Here is a 19,462-nt window from a genome sequence, read left to right on the forward strand (position 1 = left end):
TAACGTTGGTAGAAAGGGCATTTTATTGAAAGATAAAAGAACGGCTAGCGCAACATTCTTGTTGCCATGCCAGAGCGCAGTTTCCAATGTCGCGATACATTATAGAATTTCGCACACGCAACACGTATCGTTAGGAACAATATCACTCGGTAATTTCGTGCTACTGATATTTCCGTCTACACTTATTGGCAAACGATGTCCTTCTTCTGGGATATGCGATATTTCCGGCAGGCTTCCGGGCAGTGACGTTCCAAGTAGCGCCTTTGAGAAAACGCCTTAAAGCACACACCGCAGCGCCACTGCCACTGGTGATGATTGCGTGTCCTCTGATGAGCGCGCAGATTTGAGCTGGAAGAGCAACCACAATAATTAATTGATTATTCGCCAATCATGTGTCTCGGTAATTGTTAATGCAGTAATTTGAATAGAATTAAAAGTATATACATAGTAATAGCTCGCGAAATTAGCGAAACTGCGCATCTAATTTATATCACATAAATATCCGAATTGCTTGAAAAAAATTTCTGTTTAACCAAACCAAGATAAACGATCAAAAGTTGTGAGCAATTTTGACTTGAAATTGAGGCAAAGAGCCTAACAAATTCAACAAGACTTCAGTATAGTTTCAGTTTTTACTAGTTAAAAAATTTGTAGAGAGTGATATTTGACTATAAAATTTAAATTAGTAAAAATTGCCGAGAATCACATAAATTTTCCGAGAGCAGGAGCAACTGATTGGCTTTTGGTCCAACGGCACTCAGACTTGCAGAAAGAATCTTGATTTCCGTGACCTCACTCCCTCCCCTTTCTCCATCCCTTTTTACGTACCGATCAGCAAAGGACTTGTGGCAAACTGGGCACTCGAAGGGCCGTTCGCCCGTGTGCAGGCGCAGGTGGCCCTTCAACACCCACGGTCGATCGAAGCTCTTTCGACAGTACGGACAGTAATGCATGGTTTTGTTCCTCTTCCAGACTTGCGCATTCTCCCTCGCGGGTGTTTTGCCTTCGGTGACGCTGCTCGGCATCTGCACCTCGTGTTGCTTCTGCTTCGGCACCAGGTAGAGCGCTTGCGAGAGCGTTTGCGCCTCGCAGTCGTTGATCACCAGCTTCTGACTCAATGCACCGGTCAACTTCTCCGGATCAACCGCCCTCACCACTTCCGTGGTGGACGTGGAGGACGTCCTAGGCGCGACGACGTCGTCGAGCAGTGTCGCGGTTGCCGTTCCCGGATCGACCCGCGCGTTCTTGTCGGTCGACGGGACGAGTTCCTGAGGACGGGCGTTCGCGGGAGCTCGACCTGCACCTGGAGCATCGAATGTTTTTGCGCCATTGATCCTGTGGAAGCTGTAGCGGGTCACGATGGGCAGCCCGGAACACGTCCAGATGTTGCTCGTCTTCGACGCCGCGTTCCTCGGATGACTCTTGCGTTTGAGGTCCGCGGAGGACGGCGGCAGCCATGAGAACTTGGTCTCTGGAAAAATCAATCTTCCATCATACACGACAGATTGGTTTCAGAGCTGGGAGACTCGCAGCACGTCGGAGAGATTTGACGCTGTTTCGCGGCGCCGAGATGATCGCGCGGGAAATGGAATAAAAGAGACTGTACACGGTAAATTATTCATACTGCGGGATGTCGAAAGACCTTAATCATTCGATTATCAATCGCTTGATAGTCGATGAACTAATTAGATCCGAAACTTTTCACAATTCACGCCTGCTTATGTTTCTCGGTACGAGAGATATCATTTTTTTTCTTCTTCATTATAAGTAAATACCCGACGGTAAAGAGCTCGAATTCGTTAATAAGAAGCTTCAGAAGTCTAGCTATGTAAATCTTATCGTATGTTTAGCATTTAATACGTCGCCACGCCACGGCGTCCTCACGAAAAGATGCTTTTCCCGACGCGCAGAGATGAGATAAAACGAATATCTTCCATCTCTTTATAGAGTAGGTCTCTTTATAGGAAAACAGCCCGCATGAAACTGGACAACAATTAGGATCGCCCAATAAAGCTGTTTGTCATCACGATGAGCCAAGGTTAAAGTGGGGATCACGCGCACGGATATACATGATAATTCTAATAATTCTACACAGACACCGTTTGGTATCCGTGAGCACAAACGAAAAACCTACGCTTCCCGTCCACTCGTACTCGTGACCAGTAACTATTACTCGACACAGGAAGCGAGGGGCCTGGAAGGGAAGCGTGAATACCTTCGCTTGAATTCTCCGTCCTCTGATATCGCGCCATCAGGCACCGCGGCATTTCTCCTTGCCTTGCTTTGGCAAAAAGCCGAACGTTACTGCCTTTGCCTTGCCACAAGAATACTTTCCCAAGATTTGCCGTTTCAACTGCCACTGCTACTGTCCATCAGCAGCAGCAGCAGCAATATGGCCCGGCTGTGCGTTGCGCTTTTGTTTTCGGCAGTGGCGTATTATTAACAGATCGTTAATACTCATTTCTCAGCGTGACCAGGATCATGTTATAATATCAATTTATAGATTTATCAATTTCTGAATTACTAAACTCTCTTCCTCCCTCTCTTCTACTTCCGAGTGATACTCTTCGCTCTACGCTCGAGAGGGTGCGCATCGCGAATAATTCGCGAATATTGCAGAATTAAATCATTAAAAATTTCATAGGTCAGTATCTGGCGAACGACTATCCACAAGCTCGGTACTTCGTCATCGAATGGAACCAAGGCGTGTATCACTACATAGGGTCTATTTAGGAGGGTTCTACAACTTCGGTTGTCACTTGTCAGCCGCAATCTTTAGTGTCTTCGTAACACTCGTGCTGGAAACAGGGATCGTCCGATTCGGACGTAACGTTTCGTGAGGAGTCCGGGCGACGCCATCAGGCCGTAACAGGTCTCCTTAATCCGAGGTGAGGATGAATGAACACGAACACGTTACACAAGTTACCTGTCATTCGTTTTGCGATGATTACATTTTTTTTTTATTGTGAAATTCGTACATGTATTCCATTTTCGCCTGAGCGACTAGCCAAAATAATGCTATTGTAATCGAAATTTGGTAGAATTTGATAGACAATTTTGCGTCGAGTTGCTTGCACTTTTCAGATATTTAAATATTAATTATTCGATCGTGGAAAAATGTATTATGGTGTTTAGATATTCCAGTAACATTTAAATATTGTGAAGGTGTCCTCGCAAAATACGCACGTTGTAAGATTCTAATCGCATTCTATGTGCGCACTTGTCGGTTGGAGCAATAGTCAATGTGCAATAATTTTATCTTATTTTGACGATGTATAATTGCGATGTGATTGTTTCATTTGTGTTTCATCACTGTTGAATGTTTTCCCGCCTTTACGCGCGGTAAATACGAGGCAACTATGAAGATATCGTGCGAAGGACGTCATTAATTTTTCGTGACGCTCTTGAAGTTTTACTTGAACGACTCGCGTGCTATTCAATATTCCACCCGTGCAATTTAATATTTGCAGTTTTCATATTTGCTTGTGCAAGCAATTCTATTTTTATCTTGAAACCTTGATGATCCCCATACGTTGAATAATTTAATAAAACATATATATATATATATACTTATTCTGTGTGGATACACAGTTCAATTTAAATAATTGAAGCTTTTAATGCAATTATTACACAGCTGTTTTACTTTTAACGATTTTCTTTGCAGATCATGCCTCGCATCATGGGCCCGTTGCTTATATGCTGTTTCTTGTATCTTTATCTCTGTTGCGCAGGTAAAACGTAATTAATATCACGATATTACAACAAAAAGGAATGCCCATTTTTCAAAAGAAAACTAATGTTTAATGTTTGTCGAATTTTCTAGATACGTTAACGATGATGGAACATCGCGAAATTACATACGTTTAATTGTACTTGATCGTTTTGCAGACAACGTAACGACATCTGCGAGCGAATGTAAACTGGAAGATCAGCTGTACCTCTGTCCAAATCAACGATGCATCTCTCTTTTGAAAACTTGCGACGGGGAAGATGACTGCGGCGATGGACAGGACGAAAATGGTTCCTGTCCGAACAGTACGTATTTCAGTAATCCGGTTGACCGGAAAATTAACAATTAATACAAAGTTTTGCATTGGCATTTTGTTAAACACATCCGCACGGAATTTTTGGGTCAACCCAATATTTCACGAATACATATTTCAAACTATTTGACTTGATCGTTTTTGTCTCGACGTATTTTCGAATTATCGTACCGTTTTGCATTGTAAATTCATCGACGCGATCCCCGCGCGATTTATCGTATGTATAAATACTTTACTGTTACTTTTTCCTGTAACGATAGATATCTTAAAAAATAACTATCACTAATTATACAAGATCACGTTAACTGTGATACTTTCAGGCACAGCACCTTGTCATTCGGCGGATTGCGACCACCATTGCAGGAACACTCCCCGAGGACCCGTATGTCTCTGTCGGCCTGGTTTCAAGCTGGTGAACAATCACACATGCATAGGTAGATCCGTGATGAGTACGAGCCGCCTATTTCGTTTACTCGATAATCTCTTCTTTTCTTTTTCCCGCAGATATCAACGAATGCGAGATCTACGGGATGTGTGATCATCATTGCGTGAATAACGCGGGATCGTACAGCTGCTACTGTGAGAAGAGTTACACACTGCAGGAAGACGGGAAGACCTGCAAAGCCGATGGTGAGAGCTGTAACAACCACGCGCGTAACGGCGCCCCGTTCATGTCGGATTTATTTCAGGTCGTTTTGAAAATGTAAACTTTTTCTTTGATGCTTTCAGGTGGCGAGGCTACACTGGTATTCTCTTCAAGGAACGAGATCCGCGGTATATACCTTGACTCGCGGAAAAACTTTACGGTAGTGCAAAATGTAACCAAATCCGTCAGCGTAGCTGTTGATGGAAACTACATATACTGGTCTGAAGATCGTATCGGTAAGCAGATGATCTTAAAGACGACTATAGGAACGGACGAGATGGCAAAGCCAGTCGTTGGAGTCGGTAAATGCTTCATTCATACTTAGATTAATCCCGCTACTGTTTTTCTCTTTATGATCTTTTCTCCTAAACTAAACGTTTGAGAATATTACACCGTCGGCAAATCGTGGATGCCGCAACCTTTCATCACGTTTTTTTTAAATTTCAAAAGAAAGATTCGTTTGTTCTGCCAGGAAATTTAATCAACAGAGATTCTTCGACCAACCTGGCTAGTTTATTAGTTGACAAGATGCACTGGCGAGCATTCTACCACTGACCTTTTTAAATTTTTTTAAATTTAATTTTTAATTTCTAAATTCCTGTTAAATCTCTTTTTAAATGTCTTATACTTTCTTTGTTGAAGGTTTACAGATGGTAACAGGAATCGCCACAGATTGGATCACGGGTAACATCTACTTTACAGACAACGGATTCTATCAGCTCATCGGAGCCTGCAACAACGAAGGCTCACTTTGCACCGTATTGGTTAACAAAACAACCCATGGTCCACAGAGTATCACGGTATTGCCGAGTACCGGGTAAATGTTCAATTTTCAAAATCCTTGCTTTTTCCCCCTTTCTCTTGTTAAAAATTATATACTTGGATTTTATTTTATTAATAATAATCTCACGACTCATCATTATCTCACGATTAATGAGAAATATCAGTCCACCATTAATTAATTATAATAATAATTAATTACTTTCAAATACGAAATATATAGATTTGCATTACGAGTGCAGTCTGACAGACAACTAATGATACATCGTTTCTTTCTTTCATGTCTAAAATATCCAAGTAAATGTTGAAATCGCTTTATATATATTTAATTAAGAAAGATTAGATACTTAAGTTTATTTACAGGATGATGTATTGGTGCAATGCGGGCAGTCAACCATCCATATCTCAAGCAGGGATGGACGGACGGAATGTAAGCTTATTCGTCACGGAGAACTTAGGATGGCCAAACAGCGTGAGCATCGACTACCCGAACGGTCGCTTATATTGGGTGGACACCAAGCTGAGAAAAGTAGAGTCGATACGCTTAGACGGCACCGATCGAAGGGTCAGCATTCATTTTCCTTTTGCATCTCTTTTCCATAAAAATCGCATTACCAGAAATGAATGAAGTTTGTGACTCGGTCGAATCGCAGATCATATTGGAAGACATGGTAAAGCATCCGTTTTCCGTAGCAGTCTTTGAGAACAAGCTATACTGGAACGATTGGTACACCAACACGATAGAGTATTGCGACAAGTTCACCGGCAAGAACTGCACGATGCTGGTGAGCAGCAACGTTACAGCGATGGATATTCACATCGATCAATCGGCGATCAAACCGAAGGTACGCGGATGGTTTTGGGGTGCAGCATTGCATTTGGCGCGCTGCGAGATCCGTGCTCTCAATCGACGTACGATTTGATTTCAGTTTAAGAATCCGTGCCAGCCGAATCCGTGCTCCGAGCTGTGTCTGCTGAAGCGAAATGGCGGCTACACGTGCGCCTGTGCCATGGGGAAAAAGCTAAACCCTGACAATCACACCTGTCAAGGTAAAAAACTTTACTGAAAAATTTCGCGCAGATGCCAGCAACGGTCTTCGCGCAGTAGTCTTTTCTACTATAAACGAACATGCATTTCAGATAATAGGAACAATCGCATTCTTATATTCACGCGTAGGGAGATTTTCGAATACTATGACGGGTTGATAGGAATGCCGAAGCTGGAAACCTACAGTCATCTTCTCACGAGGGCGGTGACGTATGATCCAGTAACCGGTATGTCTTCAAGATCTCAAATCAGCGACAAGCATGCGACATTGAAATTCCCTCTGACTCTTGAAACTCGTTTCAGGCGTTGTGCTACTGGCTAAAGTTACAGGATCCATTGACTTCTATGATCCTGCAGTAAAATACGGACCTCATTATATTGTTGTGTTCCGCGTAAAGGATGTAGTAACAGAAATGGCACATGATTACATCAGTAATAATCTGTACATGATATTCTCGAAGAACAAAGTTATCCAGGTGTTGAACCTGAGAACCGATAATTACACGATGTTACACTTCAACGACCAGCCTTACAATATCGTATTGGTGCCTGAAAAGGGGTATGGCATTCCATTGATCTTAATTGTCATTTTGTCGTCGATCTTTTCGATGAAATGGTCGTAAATGTGTCTCGCGTGTTACAGCATGATGTTCGTGATGTTCGTTGACGACATAGAAACATCAGGCGAAAGAAAATTCTATGTAGCTAGACTACGAATGGACGGAACAAGCCTCGATCCTCTATCGGTGAGGGCAAAATTGAAGAATGATACCAATCAATTTGTGGGTCCAAAGGTATCGTCATATTTCGACAGGGACAACGGACGAGTGATTTATGTCGATCAGAATACCGGTTTTACTTTGGCTATTTCCGTGGAAGGTTCGCATTTAAGTTCTCTCTCTCTTTCTGTCTCTCTTCCTCTTCCTTTTCCTCTCTTCCTCACTCGCTTGTAAAATATGTTGTTAAGATACTGTATCGTCCATTTTATTTTTACATTATTTTTTAGTTTTACATTATGAAAATATTATGTTACATATATTTATATTCTTCAAAACTTCACGACCTAACTGGCCAATATAATTCAGCTACCACTACGTTTCGACTGTCACTTTCAGTCCTTCTCAAGTGGTACTCCTGAGTACTCAGGAGTAGACAATAACACCTGGTTGAGGACGGATGATTGCTGACGTGTCTGAATAGTTTTCCGTCTTTTATGTAATAATGATCATCTTCTGCCAAAAGCGATTGATGTATTTTCCACTTGAGAAGGACTGAAAGTGACAGTCGAAACGTAGTGGTAGCTGAATTATATTGGCCAGTTAGGTCGTGAAGTTTTGAAGAATATATGGAAGATTTCACTAACGCTAAGAGTTGATTATATTTGCATATATTTACATGCACAATTTAATCAGTGACAAGAATGCACATGTACCTTGGCATTTTTAGATCTCAAAGTCGTCCATCTTTCCATGTCTAAGATAATGAGAAACCCTACAAACTTTATTTCCACCGAAAAACACTTTTATTGGAGCGAATTTAAGTCGACCGTCTTATTCTGGTACCCCCAGCATTGGCCTTTCACGAATATGGCGTATCGCCTCGATCTACGTGACTTTAGTGAGTTGACATGTTTCAAGAAGATGATACATACGCCGATGAATTAAGAAAATGATTGAAGAGAGCGATTTCCCTTTCCAGACATAAACGACGAGATTTTGCATATGGTGTTACTACGCAATGTCAGCGTTCCCGAGAAGAACGTTTGTCGACGTAACAAGGGAAACTGTTGGCATATGTGTCTGACCATCTCAACCACAGAGTTCGTAAGTAAACCGATAGTACAAGTGCGCGTCGAAGGTCTCACGTGAATGATGCGAAAATGTCGATTAACAATCACAAAATTGAATCATGTGAATCGAAGTGAGGTCGGGACGTGGAACCATTTGTCGAATAATTTTCAGGTCTGCGCCTGCCCACCTAATAACATGCTGGCTGCAGACAATCGTACATGCGTGCCTTGTTCTAACCACACGACTTGGTGCACTCCGAATTTCTGCATAAATCGGAAGAAATGGTACGTTTCGCGTATTTTTGCAAGATGTGCGGATTATTCGAAATCGCATCTCTTGATGAGCGTCGTCGCATTTCAAGTCAAGAGAAAATCTTTTATCAGCATGTGCAGTTTTAACTTTGAATTCGATCGCTTTAAATTGATCTAACGCGAATATGACGGAGTTATCGTGATTTATTCAGGTGCGACGGCGTCTCAGACTGCCCGGACAACGTGGATGAGATGAGTGGCTGCACGGCATTGAGTTCCTGTGACGAAGAGCAGTTTATGTGTGGGGACGGCTCGTGCGTAGATCTGGTCGGTCGTTGCGACTCGCAGTTCGATTGCGCCGACGAATCTGATGAGAAGGACTGTAAGACCTGGCAGAAATGCAAGAAAAGTAATTAGAAAAAAGGAATTACCTTATACTTAGCTGACGACGAAAAAGAATCGAACAAACTCTTGATTTCTTCGTACTTTAATGAAACTAGTGGCTCGCAGCAATTACTCGTATCACCTATTACTTTTTCCTGTATTGTAATTGTGTTACATGTAACGCACTGTAATACGTTGGAGATATCTTTCAGAGCAGTTTAGGTGTAATAACGGAAACTGCATAAGTATCTTCTTGAGGTGCAACGGCAAGTTCGACTGTTCCGATTTTTCCGATGAGGGAAACTGCAGAAACAACAAATGCCCATCAAACGATTTTACATGCAATGAAACGCGACAGTGTATTCCTCTGGAATGGAGGTGTGACGGCGACGTGAGTTCACGATTATTCTTGCGTTGCAAATTACAATTCTAATTTAAAACTATAACAAAACTATTATTACTTATAATCATTAAGATCTTTCGTTCTATATTCGTTATATTTGAAGCTCACATATTTTCTCAAATTTTACATGATATCGTATATCTATGTTTAAAGAAAGATTGTTATGACGGTTCGGATGAAGAAGGGTGTGAATGCAGCAACGGAAACTTGAAGTGCGAAAATGGTGTTTGTATATCTCCGTCGCTGCAATGCGACGATGTCGACGATTGCGGCGATTACACTGACGAAAAATACTGTCAGAACGCAAGGATATCGCACGCTAATTGCACCGATGACGAATACCGATGCATCAGCACCAACATATGCATTCCGAAGAAGCGAAGGTGAGAGAATAGTTCTAATTTACTAATTTATCTTATATACAGTAAATTAATACCATTATAAAATGCATTTGTAATTAAATTGGTTAGTTACAAAATTCGCTATTGATAGTAGTTACCTTGAAGGGACTTTATGCATACAACATGCCATGATAATCATAACAATCATGAATACATATCATAAAGCATTGATTATGCCTTTTCTCCCTTTTTCTCTTTCTCTTTCGTGCAGGTGCAACGGTGTCCAAGATTGCCCGAAAAACGACGACGAGTATCGTTGCACGGTTTGTCTCGCGACAGAGTTCTCTTGCAGAAATGGGAAATGCATCCAGAAGAGCTGGGCGTGCGACGGAGCTGACGATTGCGGCGATCATTCGGATGAAGATTATTGTAGCATCGATAGAATACCGGTTAATATGAACTACAATACAATATCGAACAAATGCGATGAGTTCCAATGTTCCAGCACTGGCACGTGTCTGCCGTACAGCCAAGTATGCGACCGTGTTGCACATTGTGCTGACAGCAGTGATGAACAGGGGAAATGCTGTATGTAGCTGAAGAACCATGTCATCAAAAGTATCGGTTAAACAATTCTTATCATTATGCTGTGAGAGATCTAGTAGAATATGCGAATAAAATTCTCTCTCTCTCCCTCTTTCTCTGTCTCTATCTCTCTTTGTTAATCAATTATGACTGATGAATCACGCAGAACGCGCAATGCATAAATTTTAATATTTTACAGATTAATATATATGTTCAAATTTGTATGACGCATTATTTTCTTTTATTTTTCACAGTTGTCGCCTGCGTGAAGGAGAACAAGTGCCAACAATTGTGCTTTAAGACTCCGCAGGGAGGAGTTTGCGGTTGCATAGAGGGGTACCGTCTGGACGCCAATGGAATGTCCTGTAACGACATAAACGAGTGCGACAACGCGATCTGCGCGCAGTTTTGCAAGAACACCGAGGGCTCGTACAAGTGTTCGTGCTTCGATGGATACGTTATTCGTGACGATGGTGTTTCCTGCAAAGCGATTGGTAAGAAATCTTCTCCATATATACCGATGCTTTACAGTATGGTTATCAATATCATTAACCGTATTTTACATATACGTTAATCAAAATGATGATGGTCGATGACAATCATCTCTAGGACCGTCGATGGAGATATTTGCCATTCTCTTCCATGATCACAGGATCAGGAGAATATCTTTGAGTTCACGTTCCATTAGCATAGTCGATGTGTCATGGGAAGGGGAGGAAGATCGTACAAATTGGATCACCGGTCTTGACGTTAACGCAATCACTAACGCCATTTATTGGAGTACCAGTCAGTCTCATCAAATCTTGCATATGTTTATTAAATTAATTATTAAGTAATATTATTTTAATTAATACTGAAATTAATTATAATATTAGTTTTATAATTATTATAATTAATGCAAATATTTATCATTTCATAAGAGGAATACAGAAGAAAGTTAATTCTGAAAAGTAGCTAAAGGTTTAAAAATCGATTTCGAAACTCTGTATGTAGTCTAGATAGAATATTGAGAAAAATTATTACAGGGTATACGTCCATTATTAGCAAAATGGACCTGGAAACGCGAAACATAAGCAGGATAATCGGAGATACGACAGATCCTTCAACTTTTGTCAAGGAGCCGACACATATTGCAGTTGATTGGATTACTAATAACGTTTACTACGTCGTGGAGTATGCTCAGCGTAGCATCAACGTACGTTCCTCCGCGCTTTAAGTATTACGCGAACTGCTTATTCATTTAATTTATTAATTAAAGGTGTGCAACTTTGAAGAAATGAATTGCGCGACGGTGGCTCGGAGAGGATGGGTGTACATAACATCGTTGCTACTTGATCCAATAAATAGGTATTTCGTTTCGCATGTTTCGTTCTCTATTGTTTTTTCGAATTTATCGTGAAATGAAAAGAACTGATACGAAATCTGAAAACGCGTACATTGCAGATGGATGTTTTGGGCTGAAGTCGAAGAGCAGCCGAGGTACATTAAAAGGAGTAAAATATTCCGAGGGTATATGAACGGCACCGAAATACAGCCGATCATTTCAAAAAATATAGGCCCTGTAGGCGGGATGGCAATCGATCATGTGAAATCTAGGTTGTATTGGTCCGACCACGAGGCCATTGAGTCATCCAATCTTGATGGAACCGATCGCCAACTGTTCAAAAAAGCATGGGTAAGTCGATGAGTATCATTATTCTCTCCTGTTGTATCACGAAGAAGAATACGTTGTGCATGAGTATGCAAGTACATCGCGAGAACAGAATGCACAAGTGGAATAATTAATATAATAAAAGAATTTTCCATCCGCAGGAGTCGGATTCGCTTGCTATTTTTGAAAATTCACTCTACGTCACTACAGTACGTGGGATAAAGAAGTGTCTGCTATACGGTACGCACTCGTGCGAAACGTTGGATATAGGCAAAAATGAGATATATAAATACATTGCTATTATGCACGTTTCCAGGTATCCACAGAGTGAGTATGTTGCACATGATCGTTCTGAAACATCATCGAAACTTTATATGTAGATTGTAACAATGTGATGTTGCAGAGGGTTAATAATTTATTATATGTATATTAAGTAAATATCGTAATTATATTTCATATATAAGTATATTATACAACAATAAATGAAAATAATGAATAAAACTAAAGAATTTTTTAAATTAAGAATAACATTAAATCATGCATTTTGTTCGACAGTTGTGAATCCTTGCGAGAACTATAATTGCGCTTACATGTGCATTCTGAACGCAAATGGACCGACTTGTATATGCAAGGACGGCAAGCGGGTAGGACCGAACGAGACTTGCGGAGACAGTCGAATCATACGTAATTCAAGTGTTAACGCTAATTCACAGAATGGTCAACATTCGTCTAGCAGTTACAGTGTGATAATAATTACGTTACTGGTCATTCTGCTGGTGTGCACTATTAGTTACTCTTATTATCAGAGGAACAGGTTGAGATTGATTTCAAGAAATTCCGAATTTGTTAGGTGCGTCCGAAGCTTTATCAGTCAGTCGAAAGTCGCTTTAACATAATTAACATAAATCGTTACTCCTGCATAATTAATGATACATTACAATGCTGTTTCAGCAGCATCCGCTTCCAAAATCCGTCGTATGATCGTGCGGACGAGGTCGCGGCGACGCTCGATCAATCGAGTTCGAAGTTAGCTTCCGGGAAGCACGAATACGCGAATCCTATCGATGACGAAGTAATAAAGGTAAGTGTGCCGAAGTCTTCTGCCTGAATCTGCCTGCTTGGATCTTGTACTCATTCTATTTAATTACTTTGTTATCTAAAACTTACTGTGTAAACTAATATCTTATTAGATGCCAACATTTTGCAGACTGCCGAGGAATGTAGCATTGAGAGGTTGAAACGATGTCCAGAGCAATCGGAAACGAATGAGGTGCAGGATATCGCAACTTCTTTCACAGGACAAAAGTGAGTCCAGTTGAGATATGAAGACCAAAATATTCTCTCTCCCTCTTCGCACAACCTTATTGTCATGGACTCTTTCAACGTTCGGCGTTGAAACTAATAAAAAAATATCAAGCTATCAATAAAAGATACAAATGTTTATAGCAATGCATATTGCGCGCGCGCGCGTGTGTGTATGTGTATAAATATTGTTTATTATATACATTCTACATAAGTTAGGATAACAGTTTTACAACTTTGTGCAAAGCCGAATAAAATTTTTATCGCAAAAGTTTAGCAAGAATTGAGCAATACAGGCGAATTAAGGATGAAGAATTCCATTTTAACTTTTCATATTTTGTCTATTTCCCGTTTCGTTTTAAATGCAATGAAAAGGATAAAAGTTCGATTTTCTATCGAGTTATTCGATACTCCCACAATCTCGCGCAAAAGTAGAAGAATTTAAAAAGTGTTCAGGAAACAGTACCATAAAGACAAAGACAATAAAGAGAATAATTATAATATTTACGGCGTAACCAATTGGCGTGTATCACATATTTCTAGATATCGTGTGCATAATCAGATTGTTGCAAATATATTATATTTACATGAATTATTTCCCTAGAGATCATTTTGTTTTATATTAAATAAGGACTGTCAATAGCACCGACGCCTGCCATAATCCCGCCTTCATCCTCGCTCGCTAATTTCGTCTTTAAAATATGCCCAACTGAGGATGGGTGTCCGCGGGAACACGACCTGGAACTGGAGCAGCGAATGTCTTTGCGCCGTTGTTCCTGTGGAAGCTGTAGCAGGTCACGATGGGCAGCTCGGGACACGTCCAGATGTTACTCGTCTTCGACACCGTGTCCCTCCGATGACTCTTGCGTTTGGCGTCAGCCATGAGAACTCGGTCTATGGAAAAATCAATTTTCCGTCAAACACGACAGATTGGTTTCAGAGTCGGGAGACTCGCAGCACGTCGGAGAGATTTGACGCTGTTCCGCGGCGTCGAGAAGATGATCGCGCGAGAAACAGAATAGAAAAGACTATACGGTAAATCACTCATCCTGATAGTCAATCGATTATCAATCACTTGTGATAGTCGACTAATTAGATCCGAAACTTTTCAGAGTTCACGCCTGCTTATGTTTCTCGGTACGAGAGATATCATGTTTTTCTTCTTCATTATGATAAGCAAATATCGGACGATAAAGAGCTCGAATTCGTTGATAAGAAACTTCTAGCTATGCAAAGCTTACGTATGCTTTAATACGTCGCCACGCCACGGCGTCCACACGAAAAGATGCTTTTTCCGACGCGCAGAGCTGACATAAAACGAATATCTTCCATCTCTTTATAGAGTAGGTCTCTTTATAGGAAGAGCCCGCATGAAAATAGACAGCCAACAACTAAGATCACTCAATGAGACTGTTTATCATCATGAGCCAAGGCTAGTGTAGGGATGTACGCGCATGCATGATAATCCTAATAATTCTACACAGACACCGTTTCCATGAACACAAACGAAAAACCTGCGCTTCCCGCCCACTCGTACTCGTGACCAGTAAATATTAATCGACACAGGAAGCGAGGGGCCTGGAAGGGAAGCGTGAATATCTTTGGTCGAATTGTCGGTCCTCTGATATCGCGCTGTCGACTTTATCAGGCAGAGTAGGATTTCTCCTTGTCTTGCTTTTGTGGAAAACCAAATGTTATTTATCAGAAGAAAGTTTTCCAGGCGCTATTTCAAATGCCACTGCTACTATGTCCACCAACAGCAGCAATGTAGCTCGGTCGTGCCAGCTTTTATTTTCTGCAGTAGCGTATTATTATTATTATTATTATTAACAGGTTATTAATATTCATGTCTAAGTGTGATCAGGATCATGTTGTAACATTAATTTATAGATTTATCAATTTCTAGATTACTAAACTCTCTTCTTCTCTCCCTTCTACTTCTGAGTGATGCTTTTTTCTCTCTACGCTCGAGGGTGCGAATCGCGCATACTGCGAAATTCGCGAATATTGCTGAATTAAATCATTAAAAATTTCATAAGTCAGTATCTAGCGAACGACTGTCCACAAGCTCGATATTTCGTCATCGAATAGAAACAAAGCGTGTATCTCCACATAGAGTCTATTTGGGAGGGTTCTATAACTTCGGTATGTTGTCAGCGGCGACCTTCAGTGTCTTCATAACACTCGTGCCGGAAACAAGGATCGTCCAATTCGAACGTAACGTTTCGTGAGGAATCTGTGCGACACCAGCAGGCCGTCCAGGTCTCCTTGCTTCGAGGTGAGGACGAATGACACGAACACGTTACACAGTTACCTGTCATTCGTTTTGCGATGACTACACTTTTTTATTGTGAAATTCGTAGGGTAAGGACGACAGTCGTTGGCAGTGCTACAGTCATTGGCACACTGTACTCATAAATACTATATTAATAACTATACTCATAACTGAGAAGAAACTGTTTTTGATATTGTTACGGATTGTACTAATTATTTATTTAATACATTTATAAAAATTTCGGCAACTAACCTAAAAAATTGCAAGTGCCAATTACTGTATATGATATTAAATGTGCCAACGACTGTCGTCTTGAAGATGCCTCGCAAAATACGCACGTTATAAGATTCTAATCGCATTCTATGTGCGCACTTGTCGGTTGGAGCAATAGTCAATGTGCAATCTTTTTATCTTATTTTGATGATGTATAATAATTGCGATGTGATTGTTGATCATTTGTTTCATCAATGTTTTATGTTTATCGTTTCCACGCGCGATAAATACGAGGCAACTACGGAGATATCATGCGAAGATATCATGCGAAGAACGTAAACGTCATTAATTTTTCGCGACGTTCTTGAATTTTTACTCGAGCGAGTCGCAATCCATGCTCAATATTCCACCCGTGTAATTTAATATTCGCAGTATTCATATTTGCTTGTGCAAGCGATTCTATTTTTATGTTGAAAACTTGATGACGCTCATTCGTCAAGTAATTTAATTTAAAAAAATACATAATGATTCTGTGTGGATACGTATATATTTCGATTGAGACATGACTTATCAGTATTCAATCATGCTGGTGATTAGTAATTACATTCTTTGTGCTTCTTGTCAAACTTTGTTGCTTCCACTGTTTCTAAGGAATTAATATACGCGCAATAAAATATATTTGAAAGCGTTTAGAGTGATTGAAGCAATTGAGCCAATTGTAATTATTACTCAGCAGTTTCCTTGCGCTTTCACGTTTCCTCTCGCCTGTGATAAACAACGTGCTGTCTCAGGAATTTCGTAGAACATTGATTCATTAATGTAAATATTATCAGCCTTCTGCGATATGTTTCTCTTACGTTTCTCTTACGTTTCTGATTAAATGATTTTCATCAAATATTCATGAAATTTCATGCGTCAACAAGAGCAACTTTACTTTCATTTTGATAATTCAATAACGCACAAATTTATGTAATACAGTGCAATTTAAATAATTGAAGCTTTTAATTCAATTATTACACAGCTGTTTTAATTTTAACGATTTTCTTTACAGATCATGCCTCGCATCGTGAGCCCGTTGCTTACATACGGTTTCTTATATCTTTATCTCTGTTGCGCAGGTAAAACGTAATTAATATCACGATATTACAACAAAAAGAAATGCCTATTTTTCAAAAGAAAATTAATGTTTTATGTTTTTCGAATTTATCTTTTGCTCGAGTCTTTTTATTGATGATAAATTTTATTCGTAAGAATTTAATTAATTGATAAAGTTTGCTGTCGCGCAGAACTCCACGCGTCAGAATTGGTTCGCCTCTAATCGTATCATTCATTTGCATGTATCTTCGCAAATTATCCGACAATAAAATTTTATAGTACAATTTTTCTCGTCAGGCATATATTCTCAATTTATCTTTCCGAATAACTGTGAGAAACCGAGTTGGTTTCTTTGTCACAACGGACAATGTATTCCGTACACTTTCGAATGTGATGGAGACGTGGATTGTGTGGACGGATCGGACGAGAAAAACTGCAGCGACTTTACGGTGAGTGTTATAGCATTATTCACGTGAACTTTATTCTTTCACGCTTCCATTTACTTTCATATTTATTGCTTTTGTAAAATTGAAGTTTTTTTTATTTTCTGCAACAGCTACCAAAAATATCTTCCGTTTTCACTGGATTTATCGGAAAGTGTCCGTGCAGATTTTTTTTAAATAAAATTCAAACGCAGAACTCTATATCAAGAATTAATCTTGCATTTGAATTTTGCTTAAAAAAAATCCGAACAGACTTTCCGGTTAACTCGCTATATCACACCTGCATAAACCTGCATGCAGAATATATTATAATTTATATCTTGCAGTTTCGTTCTGCTCACTCATCGTGCGCCACGGATGAATTCAAATGCGACAATAACGAATGCATACCGTCGGACAAGTTTTGCGATATGACGAAGGATTGCACGGACGGAAGCGACGAGTACGAGAATTGCACGCAGAAGGTAAGCTGATCTGATTTATACCCGTGCCGTCTACCTCTTCTACCTGAACCATCGAAATTCAGAATTAATTTCAGATCTCACAAGGGTTCACTTGCTGTGTTATTTGCGTGAGGAAAGATATCGATTAAAGTACACGAGGGGAATTTATATAGGGGATTGACCGGAAAGTCCCTGTCGCCTCCCTTAATAAAATTCAAATGCAAATCTCTGCATTAAAAAATAATATTGCGTTTGAATCCTACGAAAAAATCTTCTTGTGAACCTTCTGGTAACGTAAAACTTTGTAATTAATTCTTAATGCGAAGATTTCGTGTTTGAATTTTATTAAGAGGGCTGGCATGCATCTTCCGGTCGACTCAATAAATCCGTGATTTGTAGATTAGTGCCAATATAATTTTAATCTCGCGGTAGACTTTTCGTTGAATTATCTGCCTTTTTCTTTGTCGCGATAGTTGACCTGCGAAGATATGTTTCGCTGCCAGAATGGACATTGCGTGTCGAAGACATGGCGCTGCGACGGCATGACGGATTGTTCTGACGGCAGCGATGAAATCAACTGCGGTAAGTTTTTTAGATATGTTAACGATAATGGAACATCGCGAAATTACATACGTTTAATTATATGTTTCACATCATTTTGCAGGTAACGTAACGACATCTGCGAGCGAATGTAAACTGGAAGATCAGCTGTACCTCTGTCCAAATCAACGATGCATCTCTCTTTTGAAAACTTGCGACGGAAAGGATGACTGCGGCGATGGACAGGACGAAAATGGCTCCTGTCCGAACAGTATGTATTTCAGTAATCCGGTTGATCGGAAAATTAACAATTAATACAAAGTTTTGCATTGGCATTTTGTTAAAAACATCCGCACAGAATTTTTGGGTCAACCCAATATTTCACGAATACATATTTCAAACTATTTGACTTGATCGTTTTTGTCTCGACGTATTTTCGAATTATTGTACCGTTTTGCATTCGTCAAACGCGATCTCCGATTTATCGTTTACTGTTAATTTTTCCTTTAACGATATGCTATCTTAAAAAATAACTATCACTAATTATACAAGATCACGTTAACTGTGATACTTTCAGGCACAGCACCTTGTCATTCGGCGGATTGCGACCACCATTGCAGGAACACTCCCCGAGGACCCGTATGTCTCTGTCGGCCTGGTTTCAAGCTGGTGAACAATCACACATGCATAGGTAGATCCGTGATGAGTACGAGCCGCGTATTTCGTTTACTCGATAATCTTTTCTTTTTTTCCCCGCAGATATCAACGAATGCGAGATCTACGGGATATGTGATCATCATTGCGTGAATAACGCGGGATCGTACAGCTGCTACTGTGAGAAGAGTTACACACTGCAGGAAGACGGGAAGACCTGCAAAGCCGATGGTGAGAGCTGTAACAACCACGCGCGTAACGGCGCCCCGTTCATGTCGGATTTATTTCAGGTCGTTTTGAAAATGTAAACTTTTTCTTTGATGCTTTCAGGTGGCGAGGCTACACTGGTATTCTCTTCAAGGAACGAGATCCGCGGTGTACACCTCGACTCGCAGATATACTTTGCGGTAGTGCAAAATATAAACAATTCCGTCAGCGTAGCTATTGATGGAGACTACATATACTGGTCAGAAGATAGTACGCGCGGCAAGCAGATGATCTTAAAGACGATCCTAGGGACGCGCCATGCAAGTCCAATCGTTAAAATCGGTAAACGTTTCATTCATTCTGACATT

The 19,462-nt window shown here is 40.3% G+C and overlaps 2 protein-coding genes across 2 annotated transcripts in view; one reads left to right on the forward strand and one right to left on the reverse strand.

Annotated features, from left to right (window-relative positions):
* Window positions 1–2,299, reverse strand: LOC105278526 (zinc finger protein 236). Its single transcript, XM_011337677.1, has 3 exons — window positions 2,216–2,299; window positions 829–1,471; window positions 1–348 (listed from the first exon to the last, which is right to left on the reverse strand). Exons 1-3 carry the CDS (start codon window positions 2,265–2,267, stop codon window positions 183–185), a joined length of 861 nt encoding a protein of 286 aa, XP_011335979.1. The 5' UTR covers window positions 2,268–2,299; the 3' UTR covers window positions 1–182.
* Window positions 1,388–19,462, forward strand: part of LOC105278563 (vitellogenin receptor) — a 26,595-nt gene continuing 8,520 nt past the window's right edge. The window contains exons 1-38 of the mRNA XM_026969735.1: window positions 1,388–2,888; window positions 3,665–3,731; window positions 3,889–4,035; window positions 4,364–4,477; window positions 4,548–4,673; window positions 4,773–4,991; window positions 5,332–5,506; window positions 5,833–6,034; window positions 6,123–6,314; window positions 6,399–6,519; window positions 6,610–6,744; window positions 6,821–7,076; window positions 7,161–7,396; window positions 7,964–8,134; window positions 8,216–8,340; window positions 8,479–8,591; window positions 8,771–8,967; window positions 9,155–9,333; window positions 9,499–9,728; window positions 9,958–10,274; window positions 10,526–10,765; window positions 10,881–11,057; window positions 11,297–11,466; window positions 11,530–11,618; window positions 11,715–11,946; window positions 12,084–12,249; window positions 12,478–12,772; window positions 12,874–13,003; window positions 13,130–13,227; window positions 15,478–15,502; window positions 16,764–16,830; window positions 17,105–17,256; window positions 17,577–17,714; window positions 18,167–18,275; window positions 18,358–18,504; window positions 18,811–18,924; window positions 18,993–19,118; window positions 19,218–19,436. Of these exons, the coding sequence (XP_026825536.1) occupies window positions 3,668–3,731; window positions 3,889–4,035; window positions 4,364–4,477; window positions 4,548–4,673; window positions 4,773–4,991; window positions 5,332–5,506; window positions 5,833–6,034; window positions 6,123–6,314; window positions 6,399–6,519; window positions 6,610–6,744; window positions 6,821–7,076; window positions 7,161–7,396; window positions 7,964–8,134; window positions 8,216–8,340; window positions 8,479–8,591; window positions 8,771–8,967; window positions 9,155–9,333; window positions 9,499–9,728; window positions 9,958–10,274; window positions 10,526–10,765; window positions 10,881–11,057; window positions 11,297–11,466; window positions 11,530–11,618; window positions 11,715–11,946; window positions 12,084–12,249; window positions 12,478–12,772; window positions 12,874–13,003; window positions 13,130–13,227; window positions 15,478–15,502; window positions 16,764–16,830; window positions 17,105–17,256; window positions 17,577–17,714; window positions 18,167–18,275; window positions 18,358–18,504; window positions 18,811–18,924; window positions 18,993–19,118; window positions 19,218–19,436 (6,013 nt within the window). The 5' untranslated portion in view covers window positions 1,388–2,888; window positions 3,665–3,667. The remainder of the gene's footprint in view (window positions 2,889–3,664; window positions 3,732–3,888; window positions 4,036–4,363; window positions 4,478–4,547; window positions 4,674–4,772; window positions 4,992–5,331; window positions 5,507–5,832; window positions 6,035–6,122; window positions 6,315–6,398; window positions 6,520–6,609; window positions 6,745–6,820; window positions 7,077–7,160; window positions 7,397–7,963; window positions 8,135–8,215; window positions 8,341–8,478; window positions 8,592–8,770; window positions 8,968–9,154; window positions 9,334–9,498; window positions 9,729–9,957; window positions 10,275–10,525; window positions 10,766–10,880; window positions 11,058–11,296; window positions 11,467–11,529; window positions 11,619–11,714; window positions 11,947–12,083; window positions 12,250–12,477; window positions 12,773–12,873; window positions 13,004–13,129; window positions 13,228–15,477; window positions 15,503–16,763; window positions 16,831–17,104; window positions 17,257–17,576; window positions 17,715–18,166; window positions 18,276–18,357; window positions 18,505–18,810; window positions 18,925–18,992; window positions 19,119–19,217; window positions 19,437–19,462) is intronic.

Source organism: Ooceraea biroi, chromosome 1, assembly GCF_003672135.1.
Source record: "Ooceraea biroi isolate clonal line C1 chromosome 1, Obir_v5.4, whole genome shotgun sequence".
Lineage (NCBI taxonomy): Eukaryota > Metazoa > Arthropoda > Insecta > Hymenoptera > Formicidae > Ooceraea > Ooceraea biroi.

What these genes read in the sequence shown, in the direction of transcription:
- LOC105278526 (XM_011337677.1), bottom strand. Translation starts at nt 2,267, where the DNA reads ATGCCGCGGTGCCTGATGGCGCGATATCAGAGGACGGAGAATTCAAGC. An exon ending in GACGGAGAATTCAAGCGAAG is followed by an intron (nt 1,472 to 2,215) that starts GTATTCACGCTT and finishes TGATTTTTCCAG; the next exon opens with AGACCAAGTTCTCATGGCTG. An exon ending in CACAAGTCCTTTGCTGATCG is followed by an intron (nt 349 to 828) that starts GTACGTAAAAAG and finishes TTGCTCTTCCAG; the next exon opens with CTCAAATCTGCGCGCTCATC.